The sequence below is a fragment of the Hemitrygon akajei genome, chromosome 2 (assembly GCF_048418815.1).
Source record: "Hemitrygon akajei chromosome 2, sHemAka1.3, whole genome shotgun sequence".
NCBI lineage: Eukaryota > Metazoa > Chordata > Chondrichthyes > Myliobatiformes > Dasyatidae > Hemitrygon > Hemitrygon akajei.
Window position 1 is genome coordinate 178,202,577 of NC_133125.1, and position 25,410 is coordinate 178,227,986.

At 45.6% G+C, this 25,410-nt stretch overlaps 1 protein-coding gene across 1 annotated transcript in view; it reads right to left on the bottom strand.

Annotated features, from left to right (window-relative positions):
• The window catches only part of LOC140721468 (uncharacterized), an 88,169-nt gene that overhangs the window by 1,799 nt on the left and 60,960 nt on the right, over nucleotides 1-25,410 (bottom strand). The window contains exons 11-15 of the mRNA XM_073036294.1: nucleotides 20,753-20,836; nucleotides 17,702-17,809; nucleotides 11,763-11,855; nucleotides 6,920-7,015; nucleotides 71-117 (exon numbers count right to left, since the gene is read on the bottom strand). Coding sequence (XP_072892395.1) covers nucleotides 71-117; nucleotides 6,920-7,015; nucleotides 11,763-11,855; nucleotides 17,702-17,809; nucleotides 20,753-20,836 — 428 coding nt within the window. The remainder of the gene's footprint in view (nucleotides 1-70; nucleotides 118-6,919; nucleotides 7,016-11,762; nucleotides 11,856-17,701; nucleotides 17,810-20,752; nucleotides 20,837-25,410) is intronic.

The window sequence follows — 25,410 nt, forward strand, 5'->3', positions numbered from 1 at the left end:
GAGGGAGAAATAACAGTGAATTTACAAACTATTTACAAGAAAACTGCAGGAATTTATATGAACAAAATACCTGTTTTTTATCAGCATGGTTGTTCTCATTAGTTCCTTCGTTTCTGCCTGTAATTAATGAAATAATCCTTTATAAATTCCAGATGAATGAAATACATTGTTGAAGATTATTTGTTGCTATTTTAACCGACCATTTATTCACAGCTGAGTCACAGATTTGTGCAGCACAGAAACAGGCCCTTTGGCCCATCTCATCATGCTGTGCATTTTGCCCATCGACACCAATCCCATTTGTCCACGAGGTCCATACCCTTCTAAACCCTGTCTATTTAAATGCCTTTGTAAATCCTTCTTGCAATATTAAACATAACGTGTTCTCCTCTGACAGTGTGTTTCAGATTTCAATCATTGTTTTAAAAACTAATCCCACACATCTCCTTTAGAACTCCTTCTTCTCAGCTTAAACCCAAAAGTTGTTTTTGATACCCCTGCCATACCATGGGAAATGATTTTCACTCTCTACCCCATCTGTGCCTTTCACAACCTTGTATACTTATAAAGGTCACTCCTCAGCTGCCTTCACTCCTCAGCTGCCTTCACTCCAGGGAAACCAAGCCCAGCCGATGCAATCTCTCCCCAGAACCAAACTCCTCCAATCCAGCAACATCCTGGAGAATCTCCTCTGCACTCTCTCCAGTGCAACCACATCCTTCCTGTAGTGTTGTGACCAGAACTACACACAGTACTCCCAGTGTGGCCTATCCAGTGTTTGTAAAGTTGCAATGTAGAATCATAGAGAATACAGCATGGGTACAGGCCCTTCAGCCCAACCAGTCCATGCTGAGCACATTGTTCTCCCAGCTCGGAACAATTTACTGTATTTGTCCCATATCCCTCCAAGCACTGTCCCGGAATGTACCGATCCTAGTATTTCCCACATGAAAAGATTGTACTTCCCACAACCACTTCCTCTGGCAGTTCATTCCATCTACTCACCAACCTCTGTGTGAAAAAGTTGCTCCTCAGATCCCTGTTAAATCTTTCCCCTCTCACCCTAAATCTCTGCCCCCCTGGTTTTGGGCTCCCCTCCCTGGGGAAGGCTGATTCCATCCACCTTGTCTATGTTTCTCATTATTTTAAACATTTCCATATGGCCTCTTTCCCCTATTGTCAGGGCACTGGAACAGGGATCCATTCTCAGACCCAGTACTGTGCCAACAGTGATACCAATTGAGTAACAAATCCTGAGGTACATCAAAGTTCAGGCAGAGATCAAAACATACAGAGAAATCCAAAAACCAGAATCAGGAAACAGGCTGAGTCGATATTCAGACAGACAGCCAGAGTACAGATACAAATGGTGGAAAGGCTCAGGAAAACTCTCCGGCACAATCTGGCAACAAGCAGGTGAAAACACAGGACTGAAATACACTGAGCAATAGATACAGGTGGCAGCAACACAGGTAATAATGAGAAACAGGTGAGAGAGGGAGTAGTCAGTAATACAGAGGCTGGAGTAGAGCAGGAGCGGGGACAGGAGCACACGGCAATACAAAACCACAGACTGACAGCGAGGGGGAAACACACAAACAGACAGAGGTCAACTGGAGGTACTGACAGCTATGTCCTAATCCATAAAGACAGCCTGGCCAGCCTCTCCCTATAACTCTCGTCTTGGCAATATCCTTGTAAGTCTTTTCTGCACTCGTTTTAGTTTCATTACATCTTTCCTATAACAGGCTGAACAAAACTGTGCACAGTACTCCGAGTGTGGCCTTACCAATGACTTATACAACTGCAGCATAATGTCCCAATTCCTCTACTCAATATCCTGACTGAAGATGGTCAGCATGTTAAATTCCACTTACCACTCTCTTAAAATCCCCCCACGTGTTCCATTTGCTTCTTACCCATCAAACAACCCCTTCCCATCAACACCTGTTGGATCCTGGCTAATTTTCTCAATATGAGCCCTGCTCCAGTTTTGGATCTACCCTGTGGGCCTATGCTATCCTTTTCCATCACTACCTTAAAATTAAAAGAATTATAGTCACCAGAGCCAAAGCCACCTGATGGCAGGTAGGCTGGTGCCAGAGATGGGTTGGGCGGCTTTGACTATCCATTGTAGAGCCTTCCTGTCCACCGCAATGCAGTTTCCGTACCAAGCAGTGATGCTTGTAGTGCATCTGTAGAAAGATGTGAGTATGGATGTGCAAAATCTAAAAGGCCATAAGACATAGGAGCAGATTTAGGCCATTCAGCCCATCGAGTCTGCTTTGTATTTCATCATGGTAGATCCCTGATTCCACTCAACCATACACCTGCCTTGTCGCCATAATGTCCTGACCAATTAGGAAACGATCAACTTCTGCCTTAAGTATACGCACAGATTTGCTTCCCATTTAGATAATAGTCCACACGTTTGTTCCTCTTACCAAAATACATTATCATACATTTCCCAACACTGTATTCCATCTGCCACATTTTTGCCCATTTTCCCAATTTGTCTAAGTCCTGCTGCAATCACATTGCTTCCTCAGCACTAACCCTCCGCCTATCTCATATCATCTGCAAACTTTGCCACAAAACCATCAATTCCATTATCTAAATCACTGACAAACAATGTGAAAAGCAGCGATCCCAATATTGACCCCTGAGGAACACCACTAGTCACCGGAAACCAACCAGAAAAGGCCCCTTTTATTCTAACTTGCTGCCTCCTGCCTGTCAGCCATTCCTCTATCCATACCAGTATCCTTCCTGTAATGCCATAGGATTTTATCTTGTTAAGCAGCCTCATGTGTGGCACCTTATCAAATGCCTTCTGAGAATCAAAGTAAATGACATCCACTGCCTCTCCTTTGTCCACTCTGCTTGTTACTTCCTCGAAGAACTCTAACGCATTTGGCAGGCAAGGTTTCCCTTCACGGAAAGAATGCTGACTTTGACTTATTTTATCATTAGTCTCCAAGTACCTCGAAACCCCAGCATTAATAATAGACTCCAACACTTACCCAACCACTGAGGTCAAGCTAACTGGACTAAAATTTCCTCTCTTTTGACTTCCTCCCTTCCTAAAGAGTGGAGTGACTTTTGCAATCTTCCAGTCCTCTGGGACCATGCCAGAGTCAAGTGATTCTTGAAAGATCATGACCAATGCATCCATTATCTCTTCAGCAACATCTCTCAGGACTCTGGGATATGGTCCATTTGGTCCAGGTGACCTATCCACATTAAGACTTTTCAGTTTGTCTAGCACGTTTTTCTTTGTAATAGCAATGGTACTCACTCCTGCTCCCTGACACTCTGGCACACTGCTCGTGTCTTCCACAGTGAAGACAGATGCAAAGTACCCAATAGGCTCATCTGCCATTTCATTCTCCCCCATTACTACCTCCCCAGCATCATTTTCCAGTGGTCCCGTATCAACTGTCATCTCCGTTTTACTCTTTCTATAAGTGAAAAAACTTTTGGTATCCCGTGTTATATCATTGGCTAGTGTACCCTCATATTTCATCTGTTCCCTTCTTATAGCTTTTTTAGTTGCCTTTTGTAGGATTTTAAAAGCTTCCCAATCATCCAACTTCCCACTCACTTTTGCTACCTCATATGACTTTTCCCTGGCTTTAATGCGGTTTTTAACTTTCTCTGTTGGCCACGGTTGCCTACCCCTGCTATTTGAGAACTTCCTCTTCTGTGGGTCATATCTGTCCTGGGCCTTGTGAACTAGACCAAGAAACTTCAGTCATCTTTGGTCTGCCGTCATCCCCACCAATAGCCTCCTCCAATCCACCTGGGCAAACTCCTCTCTCATGCCTCTGTAATTCCCTTTATTCCCTTGTGATACTGATACATGTGAGTTATGCTTCTCACTGTCAAATTGCAGTATGAATCCAATCATATTATGATTACTGTCTCCTAAGGGTTCCTTTACGTTAAGCTCCCTAATAAGATCTGGGTTATTACACAACACCCAATCTAAGATAACCTTTCCCCAAGTAGGCTCAAGCACAAGCTACTCTAAAAAGTCATCTTGTAGGTATTCAACAATTCCCTCTCTTACAATCCGACGCCAACCTGATTTTCCCAATCCCCTTGCATATTGAAGTCTACCCTTACAATTGTGTCACTACCCTTATTACATGTCTTCTTCAGCTCTCTTTGCAATCTTAGCCCCACATCTTGGCTACTATTTTGAGGCCTAAATATGATTCCCATAATGGTTTTTATTTACCGTTGTAATTTCTTATCTCCATCCACAAAGATTCAACATTCTCTAACCCCATGTCACCTCTTTCTAAAGATGTAATTCCATCTCTTACCAACGGAGCCACACTACTGCCTTTGTCTTCCTGCTTTTCCTTTCAATACAAAGTATATCCTTCAATGTTAAGCTCCCAGCTTGGGCCTTCTTTCCGCCATGACTCAGTGATGCCCACCATGTCATATTGACCATCTCTAATTGCGACACAAGTTCATGCACCATATTCCGAATGATACATGCATTTAAATACAACACCTTCAGTCCTGCATTCTTCGCCCTGGTGAATTTTGCCTCTGTGCTATAATAGACTACCCTGGCTATCCAGATGACTAAACTTGCTCTTGCAAGTTACTGCTTTATCCCCATGTCTTGCTCCAGCTCAGAGTCCCATCCCACTCCCAAACACTCTTGTAAGGATATTGACCCCTTTCTGGCTCAAGTGTATACTGTCTATCTTCTACAGGTTGCCTCCATCCCCAGAGGAGATCCCAATGACCCAAGAACCTGAACATTTGCCACTGTCCCAGCTTCTCCACCATGAATTCATCCAGCCCATCGTTCAATTTCTGACCTTACTTAGTGTCCCAATTCTTATATTTTATGGCCCAAATTATGAAGACAAGCATGCTGTCTACATTCTTCTCCACACTATCACCCTCTTATCCACATTAAGGCTTCTTTAAGAGAACTATGAACTTGGATAGTTGTCTCCAACTTCCACCCTGCCCTTATATTCACTTCATTCATTTCTGACACCTCTCTCTCCTTTCTCGATCTATCTGTCTCCATCTCTAGGAATAAACTATCTACTGATATCTTTCATAATCCTACTGACTCCCTTGGCTATTTTGACTGCAGCTCCTCCCACCCAGTCTCCTGTAAAAATGCCACCACATCTATTCCCAGGATGAGGTTTCCCTTGCCGGGACATCAGAGAAGTCCTACTTCAAGGAACAGGGTTTTCCTTCCCCTACAATTGATGCTACCCTCACCTGCATCCTCTCCATTTCCTGGACATCCACCCTCACCACATCATCTCAGCCCCTTAACAGGGGTAAAGTTCTCCTTGTCCTCAGCTACCACTCACGAACATCCAGCAGATCATTCTCTGCAAACTCTGCCATCTTCAATGGGACCCAACCACCAAACGACATTTTTACCTCCCCCTCACCTTTCTGCTTTCTGTGATTCCCTTGTTCATTCACCCCTCCCCATTAATCTCCCTCCTGGCACATCCCTGCGAGTGAAAGAGGTGTTAAACCTGCCCATTCACCTCATCACTCAGCTCGGTCGGAGGCACCAATGTATTGCCCCCAGGTGAGGCAACACTTCATCTCCAATCTATTGGGCTTGTTTACTGTAACTGGTGTCCTGATGCAGCCTCCTCTACGTTACTGAGACACGATGCAGATCGGGAAACACTTTGTTGAGAACCTTCCCTCCATCTGCAAACAAGCAGAGTTTTCCAGTGGCCAACCATTTAAATTCTATTCCCCATTCTGACATGTCGGTCCAAGGCCTCCTCCACTGTAATGTGAGGCCACTCTCAGGCTGGAGGAACAAAACCCATTATTCCATCTGGTAGCCTCCAACCTGATGGCATGAATAACGATTTCTCCAACTTCCAGTACTTTTCCCCTCCTCTTCCCTCTTCTACTATACCCACTCTGGCACCACCCTCCACTTACCTCTTCTCTTCTCCTCACCTGCCTATCACCACCCACTGGTGCCCCTCCTCCTTCTCTTTTTCCCATGGTGCACTCTCCTTTCCTGTCAGTTTCCTTCTCCAGCCCTTTTCCAACTATCACCTCATCCCACTCCCCCACCTACCTGGCTTCACATATCACATTGTAGCTTGTACTCCTTCCCCTTCAGCAGCACCTTATCTGGCTTCCGTCCCCTTCCCTTCCAGTCCTGAAGAAGGGTTTAGGTCTGAAACCAACTATTTATTCATTTCCATGTATACTGCCTGACCTGCTGCATTCCTCCAGCATTTTGTGTGTGTTGCTATGAACTTGGAATCCTCAAGTAGGTGCAGACTTCAGATCAGAAATAAACTTTCTTCCAACACGACCTCTGCCTTCTGTTACCTTGGATCCCGGGTGTGTTAGGCTTCTGGATCAGTCTGTCATGTGGGACCATGTCAAAAGACTTACTGAAGTCCACATGGAGAACATCTTTCACATTGCCTTCATCAATTTTCTTTGCTGTCTCCTCAGATTAGAGAGATTGGGTTTCCCTGACTCTGGGACTTACTGACAAATCCATAATCAGATCCTGACCTTTCCAATTGTACACAACTTCAATGCCTTAGAATTCCCTCCAATAATTTCCCGGCAGGCACGGAAGGAAATCACCTGAACTCAGCCTAAAAGTTCCAGACTTCCACACTCCAGCAGGAGACCGAAACCCCATCAGCTCACCGACTGTGAGATTCCAGCATCTCTGAGCAGAACTTCCAACAGAAACAGTAAAATTCGGGCCAGATCTGTTCCCGAGTGACAGCAGCCAGTTGGGACAGAGTTGATAATGTGCTGGAGATTTCCCCACAAAGGCTCCCTTTAGAAGCTGAAGTGATGGTGAGACCATGGGAAAGTTTTCACAGTGATTGAGATCTTCAGAAAATGCTTTGATTTTGATACTTACTGCAAACTGGAAAGAATCTGGATAACACCATCAAAAATGTGATCGCTGAAACAGTCAATATGATCCAGATTGGAATGTTGATCTTGCAGCTTTGATCTGAAATGGACAGAAGTGAACCCACTGAGTAAGTTCACACTGATTCTCCACACCCACTCCCAGTTTAAACATACATTTAACACAGTCATATGTCCAATGGCATTTATGAGACAAAGCAACAAGTTAGTACAAAGTAAATTCATTACCCAAGTGTGTATACGTCACTGTTTACTAATTTAAGATTCACTTTCTTGAAGGCATTCACAGTAGAACAGGGAAGTTCAATAGAATCAGTGAATAACTACACACAAACAGAGACAGACAAACAGCCAGTTCAACAGAAGACAAACTGTGAAACTAAAAGAAGCACGAGTTGTGGAGTCCTTGAAAGTGAGTCCATAGTTTGTGGATCAGTTTGGTACTGAGGTGAGTGAAGTTATCCACACTGGTTCAGGAGCCTGATGGTTGAGGGTAACTGTTCCTGGAGCTGGTGGTGTGGGACCTAAGGCTCCTGTACCTCCTGCCCGATGGCAGCAGTCGGAAGAGAGCTTGTCCTGTACGGTGGCGGTTCTTGGTGATGGATGCTGCTTTCTTGTTTCAGTACTCGAAGATGTGCTCACTGGTGGGAAGGACTTTGCCAGTGATGGACTGGGCTGTGTCCACCACTTTTTCTGGACTCTTGCATTTCCATACCAGACCATGATGCAACCAGTCAGGATACTCTCCACTGTGTATCTATAGAAGTTTGTCAAAGTTTTAAATGACATGCTGAATCTTTGCAAACTCCTAAGTCAAGGAGCTGCCATGCCTTCTTTGTGATGGCACCTACATGCTGGTCCTGATGTGATAAAACCAGGAATTTAAAGTTACTGACTCTATCCACTCTAAGGAGGACTGGCTCATGGGCCTCCGGATTCTTCCTCCTATATCCATAATCAGCTCTTTGTTTCTCTGATGCTGAGTGAGAGGTTGTTGTTGTGACACCATTCAGCCAGGTTTTCAATCTCCCTCCGATATGCTGATTCATTACCACCTTGATCTGGCCAACAACAGTGGTGTCATCAAAGGTTAAAAGTTCGTTTATTATCAAAGAGTGTATCCATTACAACTCTGAGACTCATCTTCTCCAGATTGCCACAAAACAAAAAGAACGTGAAATTTGTTCAGGGAGAAACATCAAACCCAACACCCCCCACTTTCATGCACCAAACAGAACAAGAATATTGACCCCAAACCCTCGTCTCAGAAAGAAATGGGTGAGAAATGCAGAATATAAAAACCATAAATCTGTCAAAGTCCACAGGTCCATAAACACAGTAGTCCAATCCATAACACGGAACCACGGAAACATCTTCCTTCTACAACGAAGAGGGAGACACCCCGCGAGTGCAGAGGCCTCCCCGCCTGCCTCTGTGAGCCACACAGTGATAGGCTGCTCACAGACTCCTTCCCCACTGCGATCACTGTGTGTCAGACAGAGTGGTCAGCAGCACTGGGGCTCCACAGGGGACTGTCCTGTCTCCCTTTCTCTTCACCATCTACACTTCGGACTTCAACTACTGCACAGAGTCTTGTCATCTTCAGAAGTTTTCTGATGACTCTGCCATAGTTGGATGCATCAGCAAGGGAGATGAGGCTGAGTACAGGGCTACGGTGGGAAACTTTGTCACATGGTGCGAGCAGAATCATCTGCAGCTTAATGTGAAAAAGACTAAGGAGCTGGTGGTGGACCTGAGGAGGGCTAAGGCACCGGTGACCCCTGTTTCCATCCAAGGGGTCAGTGTGGACATGGTGGAGGATTACAAATACCCAGGGATACGAATTGACAATAAACTGGACTGATCAACGAACACTGAGGCTGTCTACAAGAAGGGTCAGAGCCGTCTCTATTCCCTGAGGAGACTGAGGTCCTTTAACATCTGCCGGACAATGCTGAGGATGTTCTACGAGTCTGTGGTGGCCAGTGCTATCATGTTTGCTGTTGTGTGCTGGGCCAGCAGGCTGAGGGTAGCAGACACCAACAGAATCAACAAACTCATTCGTAAGGCCAGTGATGTCATGGGGGTGGAACTGGACTCTCTGACGGTGGTGTCTGAAAAGAGGATGCTGTCTAAGTTGCATGCCATCTTGGACAATGACTCCCATCCACTCCATAATGTACTGGTTAGGCACAGGAGTACATTCAGCCAGAGACTCATTCTACCGAGATGCAACACTGAGCGTCATAGGAAGTCATTCCTACCTGTGGCCATCAAACTTTATAACTCCTCCCTCGGAGTGTCAGACACCCTGAGCCAATAGGCTGGTCCTGGACTTATTTCCACTTGGCATAATTTACCTATTATTATTTAATTATTTATGGTTTTCATATTGCTATATTGTCTACACTATTCTTGTTTGGTGCGACTGTAATGAAACCCAATTTCCGTTGGGATCAATAAAGTACGTTTGTCTGTCTGTCTGATCAAAAGGAAGGTAGTCGGCACTGAGCTCTCGCGTTCCTTCGGCATTCATCTCTATATCTCAATCTTCCTCGCGCTTTAATCGGTGAAATGGAGTCGAACATTGGCTCACATCCCGTCTCAAAGTTTCTTCACCTTGAGGCCTTCCGAGTACATGCTTGCTTCCTGGAATCTTCTTGAAGAGAGTGAAGTGCTGGATCACACAAACAATCTCCAGACTAAATCACTGGCTCTAACAGGTGCAGAAACACATTAAATATGAAAAACAGACGTAAAAGACATTTTTGTGGGCTTACTGGAAGATGTTGACTGAGGGAGCATTGGACCCGGTGCCAACCTGACCACTTTAAACTTTAAAATGCCATTGGATCTGTGCTTAGCCTCACAGTCACAAGTGAGTGGTGCCGACAGTCCAGCACATCTGTAGGTGTAAACTTCCCACTATTCAGGACATTTACAAGGACAGGTGTGTAAAAAGGGCCCGAAGGATTATTGGGGACCCAAGCCATCCCAACCACAATCTATTCCAGCTGCTACCATCCGGGAAGCGGTACCGCAGCAAAAAAGCCAGGACCAAGAGTCTCCAGGACAGGTTCTTCCACCAGGCCATCAGACTGATGAACTCACACTGAATTGAGTGTACTCTATATTACATTGTCTGTTCTATTTATTATCAATTATATTAAGTTTACTATGATTGCACATTGCACATTTAGATGGAAACGTAACGTAAAGATTTTTACTCCTCATGTACATGAAGGATGTAAGAAATAAAGTCAATTCAATTCAATGAAGCGAGTGGAGCAGTGGGCGAAGCACACAGCCTTGTGGCACACCTGTACAGATGTGATTGCAGAGGAGATGTTGCTCCCAATCCGAACTGACTAGAGTCTACAAGTGAGGAAATTGAGGATTCAGTTGTACAAGAAGTATTAAGGTCTAGGTCTTGGAACTTAGTGATGATCTTCGAGAGGATGATAGTGATGAATGCTGAGTTGTGGTCAATGAAGAGCATCCTGATGTTTGCAACTTCACTGTCCAGATGTTCCAGGGCTGAGTGAAGAGCCAGTGAAATGGCATCTGTTGTTGACCTGTTGTGTCTGTCGGCAAGTTGAAGCTCCTCCAGCATTTTGTCTGCATTGATTTGGATGTCCAGCATCTGCAGATTTTCTCCTATTTGTCAAGCATCCTTCTACAATTCAAGTTTGGTCTGGAATTCCCACTTTAAATGTGAGAACACACTTCAGGCTCTCAATTTATCACCAATAAAACCATGTGATTAATTGCAGAGCCAATTAACATAAAACTCAGATCTTCAATAACTTTGTTTGGCCACATCCAACCTGACACAATGTGACGATGTACGGAAACACTCCCCCTGCCATCAGACCTCTCCCCCACCTCCCGAATCCTTCACACCGCCCACAGTGATCAATGGGCAGAAGCAGAGAAAGCACCAACTGGGCCCAGACTTCTCCCGATATCCACCACTGCAGGAGATGGAGACGTCCCTTCCTGCTCCAGTCCCACCTACTGTTGAGGGGAGGGTCTGGTGAGGACGGAGGAATTGGACTCATCACCAACACTAACATCACTTTTTCATTTTCCCTTCATACTGTTCCTGAGAAACAGCACCACTCTGCCTCTTCACCTTCTCTACCCTTGCTGTACTCTGCAAAGCTCAATTCTCTGTCCCCTTTCCATTACTACCGTGTCTGGTTTCCCCCAGTACAGAATTTCCCCGAGCACTGCATTGCTGAAGAGAATGTTTGACTCAGTTTGAACAGGATTTCCTCTCATTTTAACATTAACCATTTCTGAACTCCAGTAATCCTTTCACTTCTGTTCTGTTTATATTTAGAATGCTTACTTTCTTGTAGATCCTTCCCCCTTCTTACCGATTATGGACTTTGCCAGCTCCCCGTTTACCACCCTCCCTCTCATTACAACACAGGTCCTACCTCAGGTGGACTCTATCCAGTTGGCACAGTTCTTGCCATCCCAGCATTGGCGCCAGTATCTATGAAAAGCTCCCCTTTTCCCCAATTCTCCTGGCCTTCTGCTTCCCTGCACGTTGGGGGATAATCCCGATACGACAAAGCTCAAATTCTTGCTTTCAACTTGGTGGAAAAATCCCTGACACACTGTCTGTAACCGATCTATATTGGGTCAAACCTCCAGCAGGTCTCCCAGTCCCCAGCTGTAGACTGTGGGGCTGAGGACGGCAGGTGCTGGTGTTCCATAAAAAGCAGTTCACAATGTACTGACTGAGATACTCATTCCATTCCTGCACTGAGTAACACAGCGACCATTTTAATGTAATTTAAGAATATTTGTGCTCATACCTTTAGACACAATCCAGCAAATGAGGGCAATGAGGATGAAGACAAGAGCCACAATGTTACAAATATTCAGGCACCACCACCACTGCTTGTCTCCTAGAGTCCACAGGGAGAAATGAACAACAACATTAGAACTGTTTCAAACTGTTTCAAAACTGATCAACACAAACAGTTCTACATATGTTTCAGTGGACAAGTGTTCTAGAGAACAGACATGGACTGGGATTGGTCAGGTTGGCTGTGATCATGAATGTCCTAAACATGAGACAATCCCACCAGGTTGGAAAAGGACCAGGTGTCAGAGCAATGCAGTGAGGGAGGTTCAGAGAGTTCACTCCACTGTCAGTGCGTGCAGATCCCTGGAGAGACTAAAGACCTTGTCGTTAGTTCTGGAAATATGTTGTAAAACCTGGGTATCCATTGTCCTCAGGCTGTGAAGATGGAAATGGCAGGAAGACTGCAGTCTCTCTGTGTACACACTGAGCCAATGAGACAAGACCCGACTGTAAATAAGCTCAGTCGTATTATCCCAGTGATCAAGTGCTGCAATTGACATGGACTACCAGTCAGCCAATCAGGATGGTGGAATTGGGAGAAGGTTCTGGAGAAATCTGGGTGGAGGGACATTTGTGACGGACACTGGTGGTGTTCTTGGTCTTTTAGTGGGAGATGGAGAGAGGAGAGGATCAGGAGAGGCAGCCGCAGGATTTGATCCGACGGGAAGGCGTGATTCAAAGGATTCCAAGATGGGAAGTTCTACTGGAGATTGGAGATGAGGAGCTGGTGCCATGAGTAAGGGACACACCCAAATTTTGGAAGATATGATCTCCAACACTGTGCACATTTCATGGAGAGGACTGTTGGGACATGAACTTGCTTGAGGTACTGGTGTACATGAATGATCTCATAGTGTTCGAGTTCACACTGGAGGAGCACAAGATGAGACTAATGAAGGTGCTGGACCACCTGAAAGCTGAAGGGTTAAAACTGTCACTGGACAAATGCCAGTTCTGCACAATGTCAGTCAATTACGTCGGGTACATAGTCTCTCAGGATGGAATATCTATGTATCTGACCACATGGCCAAGGCCCAAGAATTTAAGAACTCTACTCTCATTCCATGGATTCTGTGGGTTCTACCAGAGATTTGTGAAGGATTACTCCAAAGTACGCCACCCTTTGAATCAGCTTCTGTGTGGTTGCCTTCCCTTGGGGAATAAAGGGAGGAGAACAAAAGGAGAAGAAAGTAATGTTTATCTTAGTCCTTCGGAGTATTTCGTAGAAAGATGGGATGCCAAATGTGAAGAGTCTTTCAGCTGCTGAAAGAGCTGCTGACTAAAGCACCTGTGTTGAGCTTTGGAAACCCCCAGTTGCCGTACGTCCTGCACACCGACACCAGCCCCGAGGGTTTCATCAGCTGGAGTCTGTCACCCTCTGAACGAAACTACCCTATGCACAAATTGGTGTTTCTGGCATTGAAAATGGTTGTGGTGCATAGGTTAGGTGACTATCGATATGGTGCCAAGTTGGAGGTGAGGACAGACAACAATCCTGACCTTGGTGAGGTTGGATGCCACAGGTCACCGTTGGTCAGCAGCATTGTCTGTTTATGATTTCAGCCTGAAATATCGGCTGGGGAATCAGAACATTGGTGTGGATTCATCGTCTCGACGGTCACATGAGGTTCTGGAAATGGACGGAGAGTGGGAGAGTGTTCCTGCCTCTGGTGTTAAAGCAATGTGCCAGCCTTCTACCACAAGGAAATCAGCAGCAAGGCTGTGGCAGGATAGAGCTGTGGATCATTTTGGAGCTTCGGGTTGTGCCATTCCACAAGTTTATTGCAACTTGACAGCTCTGGATACAAAGCAGTTGCCTGCCTTGAGTCCTGTGGAATTGGCAGTAGCCAGTGAGACAACCCTTGTATAGGTGCCATTTGGTTATCTGTTACAGAAGGGGATATGGCCCAAGTTGAAAAGATGAAACACCCTACCCTACCCCTACTGATGAGGGAATGGAACAAACTGGAGTTGAGGAACCAGGTTTTATACAGGGTCACGTCTCCTCCAGACAGGACTCAGCGTTCCCAGTTGGTTTTGCCTGAGAAGCATCAGAGGATTGTGTTGAAGTCACTTCATGATGATTCTGGTTATTTGGGGTTTGACAAGACTGTTGGCCAGAGAGAATGACAATCTACAAATCAGTCAATTCAAATGAATCAAGGACAGTGGAAGTAGACAGACTATTTGTCTTTGTTCCTGCCACATGCTTGGGGATGGAGGCTGCCATTTTGTGAAGACACTCTATTCTCCATTTTGTGAGCTTGACATGCTGGGCTTGATCAATGTTTTAAAGAAGACACAATGATACTTCAGATAATCTGCTGGACTGGAGATAATTTCCAATAAGAAGTTATTTGTGAGATGTTCTTTGGTTGGATATAACATGCAGGTTTGTGAATGTTAGAGTTGATGCCTGCCTGAAGTGATTCGAGTTCATTGCTGATTGAGAACATAAATTATCGACTGTCACTTGATGGGAAGAGGGCAATAAATTCATTCTGGCTTGGAGCAGAGACAATAACAAGGTGTTGAAGGACAGACACAAGACCTGTGTCCAATGACACTGGAATGTGATATTTGAATTGATAAGGAATGGATATAAAAGTGGATGCTTTGTGTGTGCTGGTACTGGTAACTTTGAAGAATAACCATCGCAGATACAAGCGTGAGGAACCCTGTGTGAAACACGTGGTGAGTGAATCGGGACAACGAGGAACACCTGGCCAGCGTAAACTCCTTTGCCCGGGTAATACCTTGGCTATTCTTTCACTGTTCGAGACAGTCAGGGATACTTAGCAGGGGTGAACACGAGTTATTTAGTGTACGAATTCATGTTCTTGTTAGTTGAAACAATAAAGGTACTTGTCAGTAAATACAGATCTCACTGCCCTTACGAATCATCCTTATAAGCAATTTTTTTTTACAACAAGACCTACAGATCGGTCCGAGATCGGTTCTATTGGCCCCGAATGAAGCCTGAGGTTGAAGAGTACTGTAAGTCCTGCATTTGATCTATTTGGAGGAAGCAGAAGTTGGCTGATAACTGGGTGTCTACGCCTTACATAGCGGACAGCCAGATGTCAAATGCGCCAGTTTCCTGGGTGAAGCCAGAAGCTGGGAATGGCCTTGTCAAAATTCTCCATTGGGATCAACTTCTACCTCCAGGGCAGGAGGTACGTGTTGGCCGAGAGCCTGACATGGACCCTACACCTAGTAGGAGAAGAGCAGAGAGGCAATCAGCAGAAAGAGCTGAAAAGGACCTAACCACTGAGTGCTGTACGAACTCAGAGGATGAGGAAATGGGGGTGTGGTATACATTACCATATGCAAACTCTGAAACTTTGTTTAGAGGAACAAAGTTGCAGCGAGATCGTTGACTTTTGCAAAGAAGGTGGTTTTAACTTTCCACACATTGACAGAGACTCCCACAGTGTAAAAGGACTAGATGGGATAGAGTTTGTCATTGTTGTTCAGGAAAGTTTCCTTCGTCAGTACGTAGAAGTCCCAATGTGGGAATGTGCGATACTTAATCTGTTCTTAGGGAATGAGACAGGGCAGGTGACAGGAGTTTGTGTAGGTGAACACTTCGCATCGCGTGATCACAATGCCATTAGATTCAAAGCAAATTTACCAAAAGATGGGACTGGTCCACGGGTTGTGATTCAAAATTGGAGAAGGGCCAACTTTGAAGGTATCAGAAAGGATCTGGGAAGTATGGACTGGGACAGGCTGTTTCCTGGCAAAAGCATACTTGGTAAGTGTGAGACCTTCAAAAATGAAACTTTGAAAGTGCTGACCTTGTATGTGACTATCGGAATTAAAAGGTAAAGACAACAGGTGTAGGGAACCTTGGTTTTCCAGAGATATTGAGGCCTGGTTATGAAAAAAAGGAGGGTTATTCCAGGCGCAGACAAGAGAGAAGCTGCAGATGCTGGAAGTCCGAGCAACACACAAAATACTGGAGGAACTCAGCAGCCAGACAGCATCTATGGAAAAAGTACAGTCGGTGTTTCATGCCAAGACCCTTCAGCAGGACTGGAGAAAAAAAGCTGAGGAGTAGAGTTAAAAGGTGTGGGGGAGGGGAGAAAGAAACATAAGGTGACGGGTGAAACCAGGAGGGGGAGGGATGACGTAGAGAGCTGGGAAGTTGATTGGTGAAAGAGATACAGGGCTGGAGAAGGGGGAGTCTGATAGGAGAGAACAGAAGGCCAGGGAAGAAAGAAAAGGGGAGAGGAGCACCGGAGGGAGGCAATGGGCAGGCAGGGAGATAAGGTGAGAGAGGGAAAGGGGGATGGGGAATGGTGAAGGAGAGTGGAGGACATTACCGTAAGTTAGAGAAATCGATGTTCATGACATCAGGTTGGAGGCTATCAGACGGAATATAAGGTGTTGTTCCTCCAACCTGAGTGTGGCCTCAGCACGACTAGAGGAAGCCATGGATTGACATATCAGAATGGGAATGGGAAGTGGAATTAAATGGGTGGCCACTGGGAGATCCTGCTTCTTCTGGCAGATGGAGCATAGATGCTCGGTGAAACGGGCTCCCAATCTACGTCAGGTCTCACCGATATAAAAGAGGCCACACCGGGAGCACCGGATACAGTATATGACCCCAACAGACTCACAGGTGAAGTGTCGCCTCACCCGGAAAGACTGTTTGGGGCCCTGAATGGTAGTGAGGGAGGACGGGTAGGGGCAGGTGAAGCACTTGTTCCACTTGCAGGAATAAGTGCCAAGAGGGAGATCAGTGGGGAGGGATGAACGGACAAGGGAGTTGCATAGGGACTGATCCCTGTGGAAAGCAGAAAATGGGTGGGGGGGGGGAAAGATGTACTTGGTGGTGGGATCCTGTTGGAGATGGCAGAAGTTCCAGAGTATTATGTGCTGGATGTGATGTCTGGCAGGGTGGTAGGTGAGGACAAGAGGGACCCCATCCCCTGGCAGGGTAGCATGAGGAAGGGGTAAGATGGGCTGAAAAATGGCAGATGGAATTTGTTGCAGACAAGTGGAGTCACAGGTGGATAGGGTCATAAAGACAGTTTTTGGCACTTTGGCCTTCACAAATCAGAGTGCTGAGTACCGGAGATGGGATGCTATGTTGAAGTTGTTCAAGACGTTGGTGAGGACTAATTTGGAGTATTGCGTGCAGTTTTGGTCACCTACCTACAGGAAAGATGTAAACAAGATTGAGAGAGTGCAGAGGAAATTTACACTCTGAGAGACCTGAGTGATATGGAAAGATTGATCAGGTTAGGATTATATTCCCTGTAATGTAGAATATTGAGAGGAGATTTGACAGAGGCACACACAATTATCAGGGGTATAGACAGGGTAAAGGCAAACAAGTCTTTTCACTGATGTTAGGTGGGACTACAATCAAGAGTTCACAGGTTAAAGGTGAAAGGTGAAAAGTTTAAGGGGAACATGAAAGTTGTGAGAACATGGAAGAAGCTGTCAGCACAAGTGGAGCTTGCAAGCTCGATTTCAACGTTGAAGAGAAGTTTGGATCGGTACATGGACGGTGGGGGTACGGAGGGCTATGGTCCTGCTGGAGGTCGATGGGAGTTTACGTGGTTTGACATGGACTAGATGGGTCGACAAGACTGTTTCGGTGCTGTATTTTTCAATGGCACTCCCTCCTCAGGGTCACTTCTCCTAAAACCCCCTCTGCAGTCGGGTCAGAGTTGACTCCAGAACAACTCCAGACATTCTGTGTCACCACTTCATATCTCAACCTGTCAATCATGTAGGACAATTGCATTCTGGGTACCACAGGAATCCAGAGACTCTGTGGGGATGGGAGGGGGTGTGGGAGGAGTTCATTTTATCAACATGAGTCACTTGGTATTTCTGCTGAAATGCAAATTAGACAGTAACAGGTACCTGGAGATCCTTTCCTTGTCCAGCACATGAATATAATAGCATATGCTGTAGAAAACACCAGTCCCACCATCGATGTAACGGCAACTCCTACATCCTCTGGTCTGAGGCCTGCAATTAAAAACAGTTGAATAACTGTATCTGTAACCAAATCAAGGTGATAAGAGGAGAGAATGCTGCCTCTTGAACAGAAGGCTGATGCCCACATGAACTGAAAAACTCAGCTAATTTCCTGTGAAGAGGGACAGCAGTGACCTTCTCCAATTTCACACACCTTTCATCACACTCTGTTCAAGAGCAGATCTCTGCCAATGATCTCGTGCAGTCTGTGTGGGAGGGGATGTGGAAATGATGGGGCATGAGGGTGCGGTAACCGGCACCCACAGTGCCTGGTTACATTTGTACAGTGTGTGTTACTCCTTCTTCACCCCAGGAAAAGGGATTCACAGTTGTAAAACACTGGAACAAACCAATATTCTGCAATTAAATTTCCTGCCCCAAGTTTCCCAGTCCCAGATGCCCTCAAGCAGCAGCAGGACTCTCTATCTCCCCGTGACCTTTTATTCAGACCATAAGATCTTAAGATATGGGAGCAGAATTAGGCAGTTGGCCCATCGAGTCTGATCTGCCATTTCATCATGGCTGATCCAATTTTCCTCTCAGCCCCAATCTCTGCCTTCTCCCCATATCCCTTCATGCTCTGACCAATCAAGAATCTATCAACCTCTTCCTTAAATATGCCGTACACAAAGATTTGGCCTCCACAGCTGCCTGTGGCAAAGAATTCCACAGATTTACCACTCTCTGTCTGAACAATTCCTCCTCATCGCTATTCAGAATCAGAATCAGGTTTATTATCACCGACATGTGACATGAAATTTGTTTATTTATTATTATGTTTTAATTTTTTTCTCTCTGTGAGATTATGTATTGCATTGAACTGTTGCTGCTAAGTTAACAAATTCACGTCACATGCCGGTGATAATAAACCTGATTCTGATTCTATTCTCGTCCTCTTGAAATAAATGCTAACATTGCATTTGCCTTCCTCATCACAGACTCAACCTGCAAATTAACCTTTGGGGAATCCTGCACAAGGACTCTCAAGCCCCATTGCACCTCATTGTTTTGTATTTTCTCTCCATTTAGAAAATAGTCAACCCTTTCCCTTCTTCCAGCAAAGAGCATGACGATACACTTCCCGACTCTGTATTCCATCTGTCATTTCTTTGCCCATTCTCCTAATCTGTCTAAGACCCTCTGTATCCTCTCTATTTCCTCAAAACGACCTGCCAATCCATCTGTCTTCATATCATCTGCAAACTTTGCAACAAAGCCATCAATTCCATCATCCAAATTATTGACATATAACGTGAAAGGAATCGGTCCCAATACAGACCCCTGTGGGACAACTCTGGTCACCATTATCCTCCTTTCATACAATACTTCCTGCATTGAAATATATGAAGCTCAGGACACTAGTTACACCATACACAATCTTTTGATTTCTATCTTTATCTGTGGTTGTACAAACATCTGCCAACACAACCTTTCCACTAACTGTTCTGGCACTCTGGTTCCCATCTCCCTGCAACTCCAGTTTAAATCCCACCATGAAGCATTAACGAACCTTCCCTCTCCAGTTCAGGTACAAACCGTCCCTTCTGTATTGGTCTCACCAAAGTGATATTCCTGTTGTTGAAGGGGATGGCCACAGGGGTACTCTACACTGGTTCCTTAACCTCTTTCCCCTTCCTGACTTTCACCCAGTTTCCTGTGTCCTGCATCTTGGGTGTAACTACCACTCGATATGTCCTATCTATCTACCCTCAGCCTCACGAATGATCTGGAATTCATCCAGTTCCAGCTCCAATTCCTTAACACTGTTTGTTAGAAGCTGCAGCTGGATGCACTTCTTGCAGTTGTAGTCACAGGGACACTGGAGGTCTCTCTGCCTTCCCACATCACACAAGGGGAGCATTTCACTATCCTGCCTGACATCTCTGCTGTCCTAACTGGGCATATATAAAGAAGAGAAGGGGAAAAAAAAACTCGTTTTTCTTTCCATTGCTTTCTCTGAGTGAAGCCTCGAAGAGCTAAAGTCTCGAGATCACCACTCTGACAATGTCCACTGAGACGATGGACACTGTGCTTGTCCCTGCCTTCCTTTAACTTGCTCTCGCTAATCAATCCCAAACACTGATTGGCGACTTGTCACTAAACCGTCACCTGCTGCTGCCTTTTATCCTCGAGAAATGAACCAGATTGATGTACCCTCCTCTCCTAACTTCTGATGTCTAGATTCTGATGCTGGTCAAAGCTCTTTTTCTTGTAAAATTTGTCTTCTTGTAAAATTTAACTACTTCACCCTTTAACTGTCTCAGATCCATTCAGCACAGCCTTAGTTTCTGCAGATTCTGCTCAGTAAATGTACACCAGAATCCTCAAAGACCAATTTCTCCTTCCTGTGATTTGGGACACAAAATTCCTCTCTGTCTCCAAGACCTATTAAGGACTTGTCAGAATCCTGATGCCCAGATGAATTTGTCTGGCTGAAGAGTGGCATTTATCCCTGGTTTTGCTCATTCCCATCTATTAATCCCTGTTGACCACAAAGCTGCTCCCACTTCTCCTTGCTTCACTGCTAAATGTGGTCATGCAACCTGCCACCCCTCCGTCAATCTGAGACAAGTTGTAATCCAAACACAGATCCTTGCAGGACACCATTAGTCTCATTCTCCCAACATGAGTCACATAATCTCCTGCAAATTATCCCCACACTCTGCCTTGTCCCATTGAGGCAACTGTCTGCTCAGGTCAACATTTTGCCTTCAGTTCCATGAGCATCAGTGAAATGCCATTAAAGTCTAAACCTCCAGCAGATCCCCCTGTGGGAAAGGACTTCAGCTGTGGGACTGAGGACTTCAGGTGCTGGTGGTCCTGGTAAAGCAGTTCACAACATCCTGACTGAGATACTCTCTTCATTCCAACCAAACTCCAGAGAACAGAGTTCATCATTTACATGGAAATACAGAATAATATTTCAGCACATACCTTTAAACGCCATCCAGGAAATTGTAGCAATGACGACGACAATGAGAAAACCAACATTACTGACAGATATCCATCTTCTGGTGCCTTTGGATAAATGAAAACTAATTAGTTTGAAAGCCATAGTAACAGTTCTACACAAATTATTTCACATAAGCATCAATTTACAATGTGTTCTTGGTAATAAAGATGGACCCTGAGTCAGTCAGGCTTCTTAAACACAGGGAAACCCAACCAGTTCAGAAATGGAGCAGAAATCAGAACACCAGACTGAAGAAAGTCCAGGGATCTCTCTCACACTGGCAGCAAGCAGAGAATCCAGGAAACAGCAGATAAACACAAACAATTGCATATTTGATAACTTCTGTAATCCCTTATCGAATGTCTACACATGCAGAATTGTCAGATACACTGCAGTCTCCCTGTGTACATATCCAGCAGATGAGGTAACAATCCACTGCAAATCAGCTTTGTATTATTCTAGAGATGGTGAAGGTTTCAGTTGATGTGGTCCTGCCTGTGGTGACAATACCCAGCCCCAGCTACAGCACTGAAGTTCCACTGTGAAGCCTGTTCTGTTGTTGAGGACTGAACCATCACCACACCCAGATGCTCAAGGCTTCAAACAGTGTTCTGGTCCAAGAAAAAACTGAACTCAATGTGAGTGCAGACTAAACTGTCCAAATGCTGGGACATTTAACATGGATAAGGACAGTGGTTGTCCAGGAAGTCCATCGGTAACCAGTGATACATGTCTGAGGGATTGTTCACCATAAGATCCAAGGGACACTTCTCCTTCACCCAGATTTTTAATTCATTCAGACTGATGGGTTCAGTAATTATTGTTTAGAAGCCTACAAGACCATAAGACATAGGAGAAGAATTAGGCTATTTGGCTCACAGAGTCTGCTCTGCCATTCAATCATGGCTAATTCTTTTTTACCCCTCCACAGTCCCACTCCCTGACCTTCTCACTGTAACCTTTAATGCCGTGGTCAATCAACAATCTGTCAATTTCCACCTCAGATACAACCAGTGACCTGGCCTCCACAGCTGCCTGTGTTAACAAATTCAGACGGACAGACAGACATACTTTATTGATCCCGAGGGAAATTGGGTTTTGTTACAGTCGCACTAATCAAGAATAGTGAAGAAATATAGAAACATAAGACCATAAATAATTAAATAATAATAAGTTAATCATGCCGTGGAAATAAGTCCAGGACCAGCCTATTGGCTCAGGCTGTCTGACACTCCAAGGGAGGAGTTGTAAAGTTTGATGGCCACAGGCAGGAATGACTTCCTATGACGCTCAGTGTTACATCTCGGTGGAATGAGTCTCTGGCTGAATGTACTCCTGTGCCTAACCAGTACATTACGGAGTGGATGGGAGACATTGTCCAAGATGGCATGCAACTTAGACAGCATCCTCTTTTCAGACACCACCGTCAGAGAGTCCAGTTCCACCCCCACAAAATCACTGGCCTTACGGATGAGTTTGTTGATTCTGTTGGTGTCTGCTACCCTCAGTCTGCTGCCCCAGCACACAACAGCAAACATGATAGCACTGGCCTCCACAGACTCATAGAATATCCTCTGCATCGTCCAGCAGATGTTAAGGGACCTCAGTCTCTTCAGGAAATAGAGATGGCTCTGACCCTTCTTGTAGACAGTCTCAGTGTTCGTTGACCAGTCCAGTTTATTGTCAATTCGTATCCCCAGGTATTTGTAATCCTCCACCATGTCCACACTGACCCTTTGGATGGAAACAGGGGTCACCGGTGCCTTAGCCCTCCTCAGGTCCACCACCAGCTCCTTAGTCTTTTTCACATTAAGCTGCAGATAATTCTGCTTACACCATGTGACTAAGTTTCCCACCGTAGCCCTGTACTCAGCCTCATCTCCCTTGCTGATGCATCGAACTATGACAGGGTCATCAGAAAACTTCTGAAGATGGCAAGACTCTGTGTTGTAGTTGAAGTCCGAGGTGTAGATGGTGAAGAGAAAGGGAGACAGGACAGTCCCCAGTGCTGCTGACCACTCTGTCTGACACACAGTGTTGCAAGCGCACGTACTGTGGTCTGCCAGTCAGGTAATCAATAATCCATGACACCAGGGAAGCATCCACCTGCATCACTGTCAGCTTCTCACCCAGCAGAGCAGGGCAAATGGTGTTGAACGCACTGGAGAAGTCAAAAAACATGACCCTCACAGTGCTCGCTGTCTTGTCCAGGTGGGCGTAGACACAATTCAGCAAGTAGACGATGGCATCCTCAACTCCTAGTCGGGGCTGGTAGGCGAACTGGTGGGGATCTAAGTGTGGCATAACCATAGGCCAGAGCTGCTCTAGAACAAGTCTCTCCAGGGTCTTCATGATGTGGGAGGTCAATGCCACTGGTCTGTAGTCATTGGAGCCACTGGGGTGCGGCGTCTTCAGTACAGGAACGAGGCAGGACGTCTTCCACAGCACAGGAACCCTCTGGAGACTCAGGCACAGGTTGAAGACATGGTGAAGTACTCCACATAGCTGGGGAGCACAGGCTTTGAGCACCCTGGGGCTGACACCATCCGGGCCTGCAGCCTTGCTTGGGTGGAGACATTTCAGCTGTCTTCTCACCTGTTTAGCTGTGAACCCCTCTGTGAAGCTGTCAATTCCAGAAATTGACCATCTTCTGGCCAAAGAAATTTCTCAGCATCTCTGTTTCAAATGGATGCCCCTCTATCCTGGGGTTGTGCCAGCTTATTCTAGACTTCCCCACCATGGGAAACATCCTTTCCACATCTACTCTGTCTAGGCCTTTCAAAATTCAAAATCCTTCTAAATTCTAGTAAGTACAGGCCCAGAGCCATCAAACGTTCCTCATAGGATAACCCTTTCATTCCCAGAATCCTCCCTGTGAACCTCCTCTGAACCCTCTCAAATGCCAGCACATCTTTTCTTAGAGGAGGAGCCCAAAACTGTTCACAATACTCAAGGTGAGGCCACACCAGTGCCTTATAAAGCCTCAGTATCACATCCCTGCTCTTATATTCTAGACCTTCTGAAATGAATGTTAAAACTGCATTTGTCTTCCTCACCACCAGCTCAACCTGCAAGATAAACTTTAGGGTGTTCTGCACAAGGGTTCCCAAGTGCCTTTGCATCTCAGATTTTTGGATTTCCTTCCTGTTTAGAAAATTGTCTACATATTTATTTCTACTACCCAAGTGCATGACCATGCATTTTCCAACATTGTATTTCATTTGCCACTCTCTTGCCCATTCTCCTCATCTGTCTAAATCCTTCTGCAGCCTTCCTTTTTCCTCAACACTACCAGCCCCTCCACCAATCTTTGTATTGTCTGCAAACTTGGCAGCAAAGCCATCTATTCCAGGCTTTCTCAACCGGGGTTCCGTGAGAGTTTGTGATTGAAAAAATAAACTTTGATTTTTTGAACTCCATGCAACGTGTGATGCTAGCACTGACAGTGGTTGGCAGTGACCAAGCAGACCCATTAGCAATCTCATTAGAGATCTCTCAGCCCAGTATGGCAGTGCAGAGTAGGGCCGTGTTTATTTGGCCATTGACAGATGTTGAGAACTGTATTGTATGGAGGGGAGGATAGTAGGCTGATAAATGGTGAGTGTTGTACTGTTCAGAGGGGTGGAACATAGGCTGATAATTGGTGAGTGCTGTATTACATGGAGGTCTTTGTGCCTCTTGTGCAGGACATGGTGATCTCTCTTTCCCTGAGAGAGTTCTCTGTAGAGTACAGCTTTCAGCAACCTGGAGTTGTCCATGTGAGACGTGTCCTGGCCAGCAGAGCTGCCTGAGCAGCAAAGTGGCTTCAATGCTTGGACGTTGAGCTTCTCCGGGACCTCATTGTTGGAGACACGATCCGGTCAGCTGATACCCACGATGGAGCAGAGGCAGCACTGATGGAAGTACTTGAGCAACTGGATTTGCTTGCAGTACAAGACCCAGGCTTCGGAGCCGTATAGCAGTGTTGTGATGACGGCAGCCCTGTACACCTGGATTTTTGTGGACAGACTCAGCTGGTGTTCTTCCACATGTTTCTGGAGGCATCTGAAGGCACTGCTACCTCTGGCAAGTCGATCGTCAACATCCCTTACTACCGTAGCATCATTGGATCTGACACTGCTCAGGTAGGTGAACATGGTGAGAGGGTGGTCATCAATGATGATCCGAGATGGGTTGTAATCCCCACCAGGGGGCTTCCGATGGAGGATCATTGTTTTCTTCAGACTGACCGTTAACCCCAAAGCTCTTGCAGCCTTGGTGAACTGAGTGACTGCAGTCTGTAGCATGTCCTCTGTGTGCGTGAGACGAGCACAGTTGTCCATAAATAGTAGCTCGAGAATGGGCTCCAACATGGATTTTGTTCGAGTGAGAAGGCGGCCACCCTCAAACAGTTCGATAAGTCGACGTGTTGATGACATGTCACATGATGCTGAAGAGGTTTTGTGTGACAAAGTGAAAACCAACAGCTTCTCTATCCAGGGTGATGAGTCAACAGATTTGACCAATAACTGTCATGTTGTAGCACTTGTAAAATTTGCAAATGATGGTGAAATTCAAGAAAACTTTTTCTGTTGCAAAGAGCTGCCCGAAACAAGCAAAAGCCAAGATATATTTAATGTTTTGTCTTCATATCTGGAAA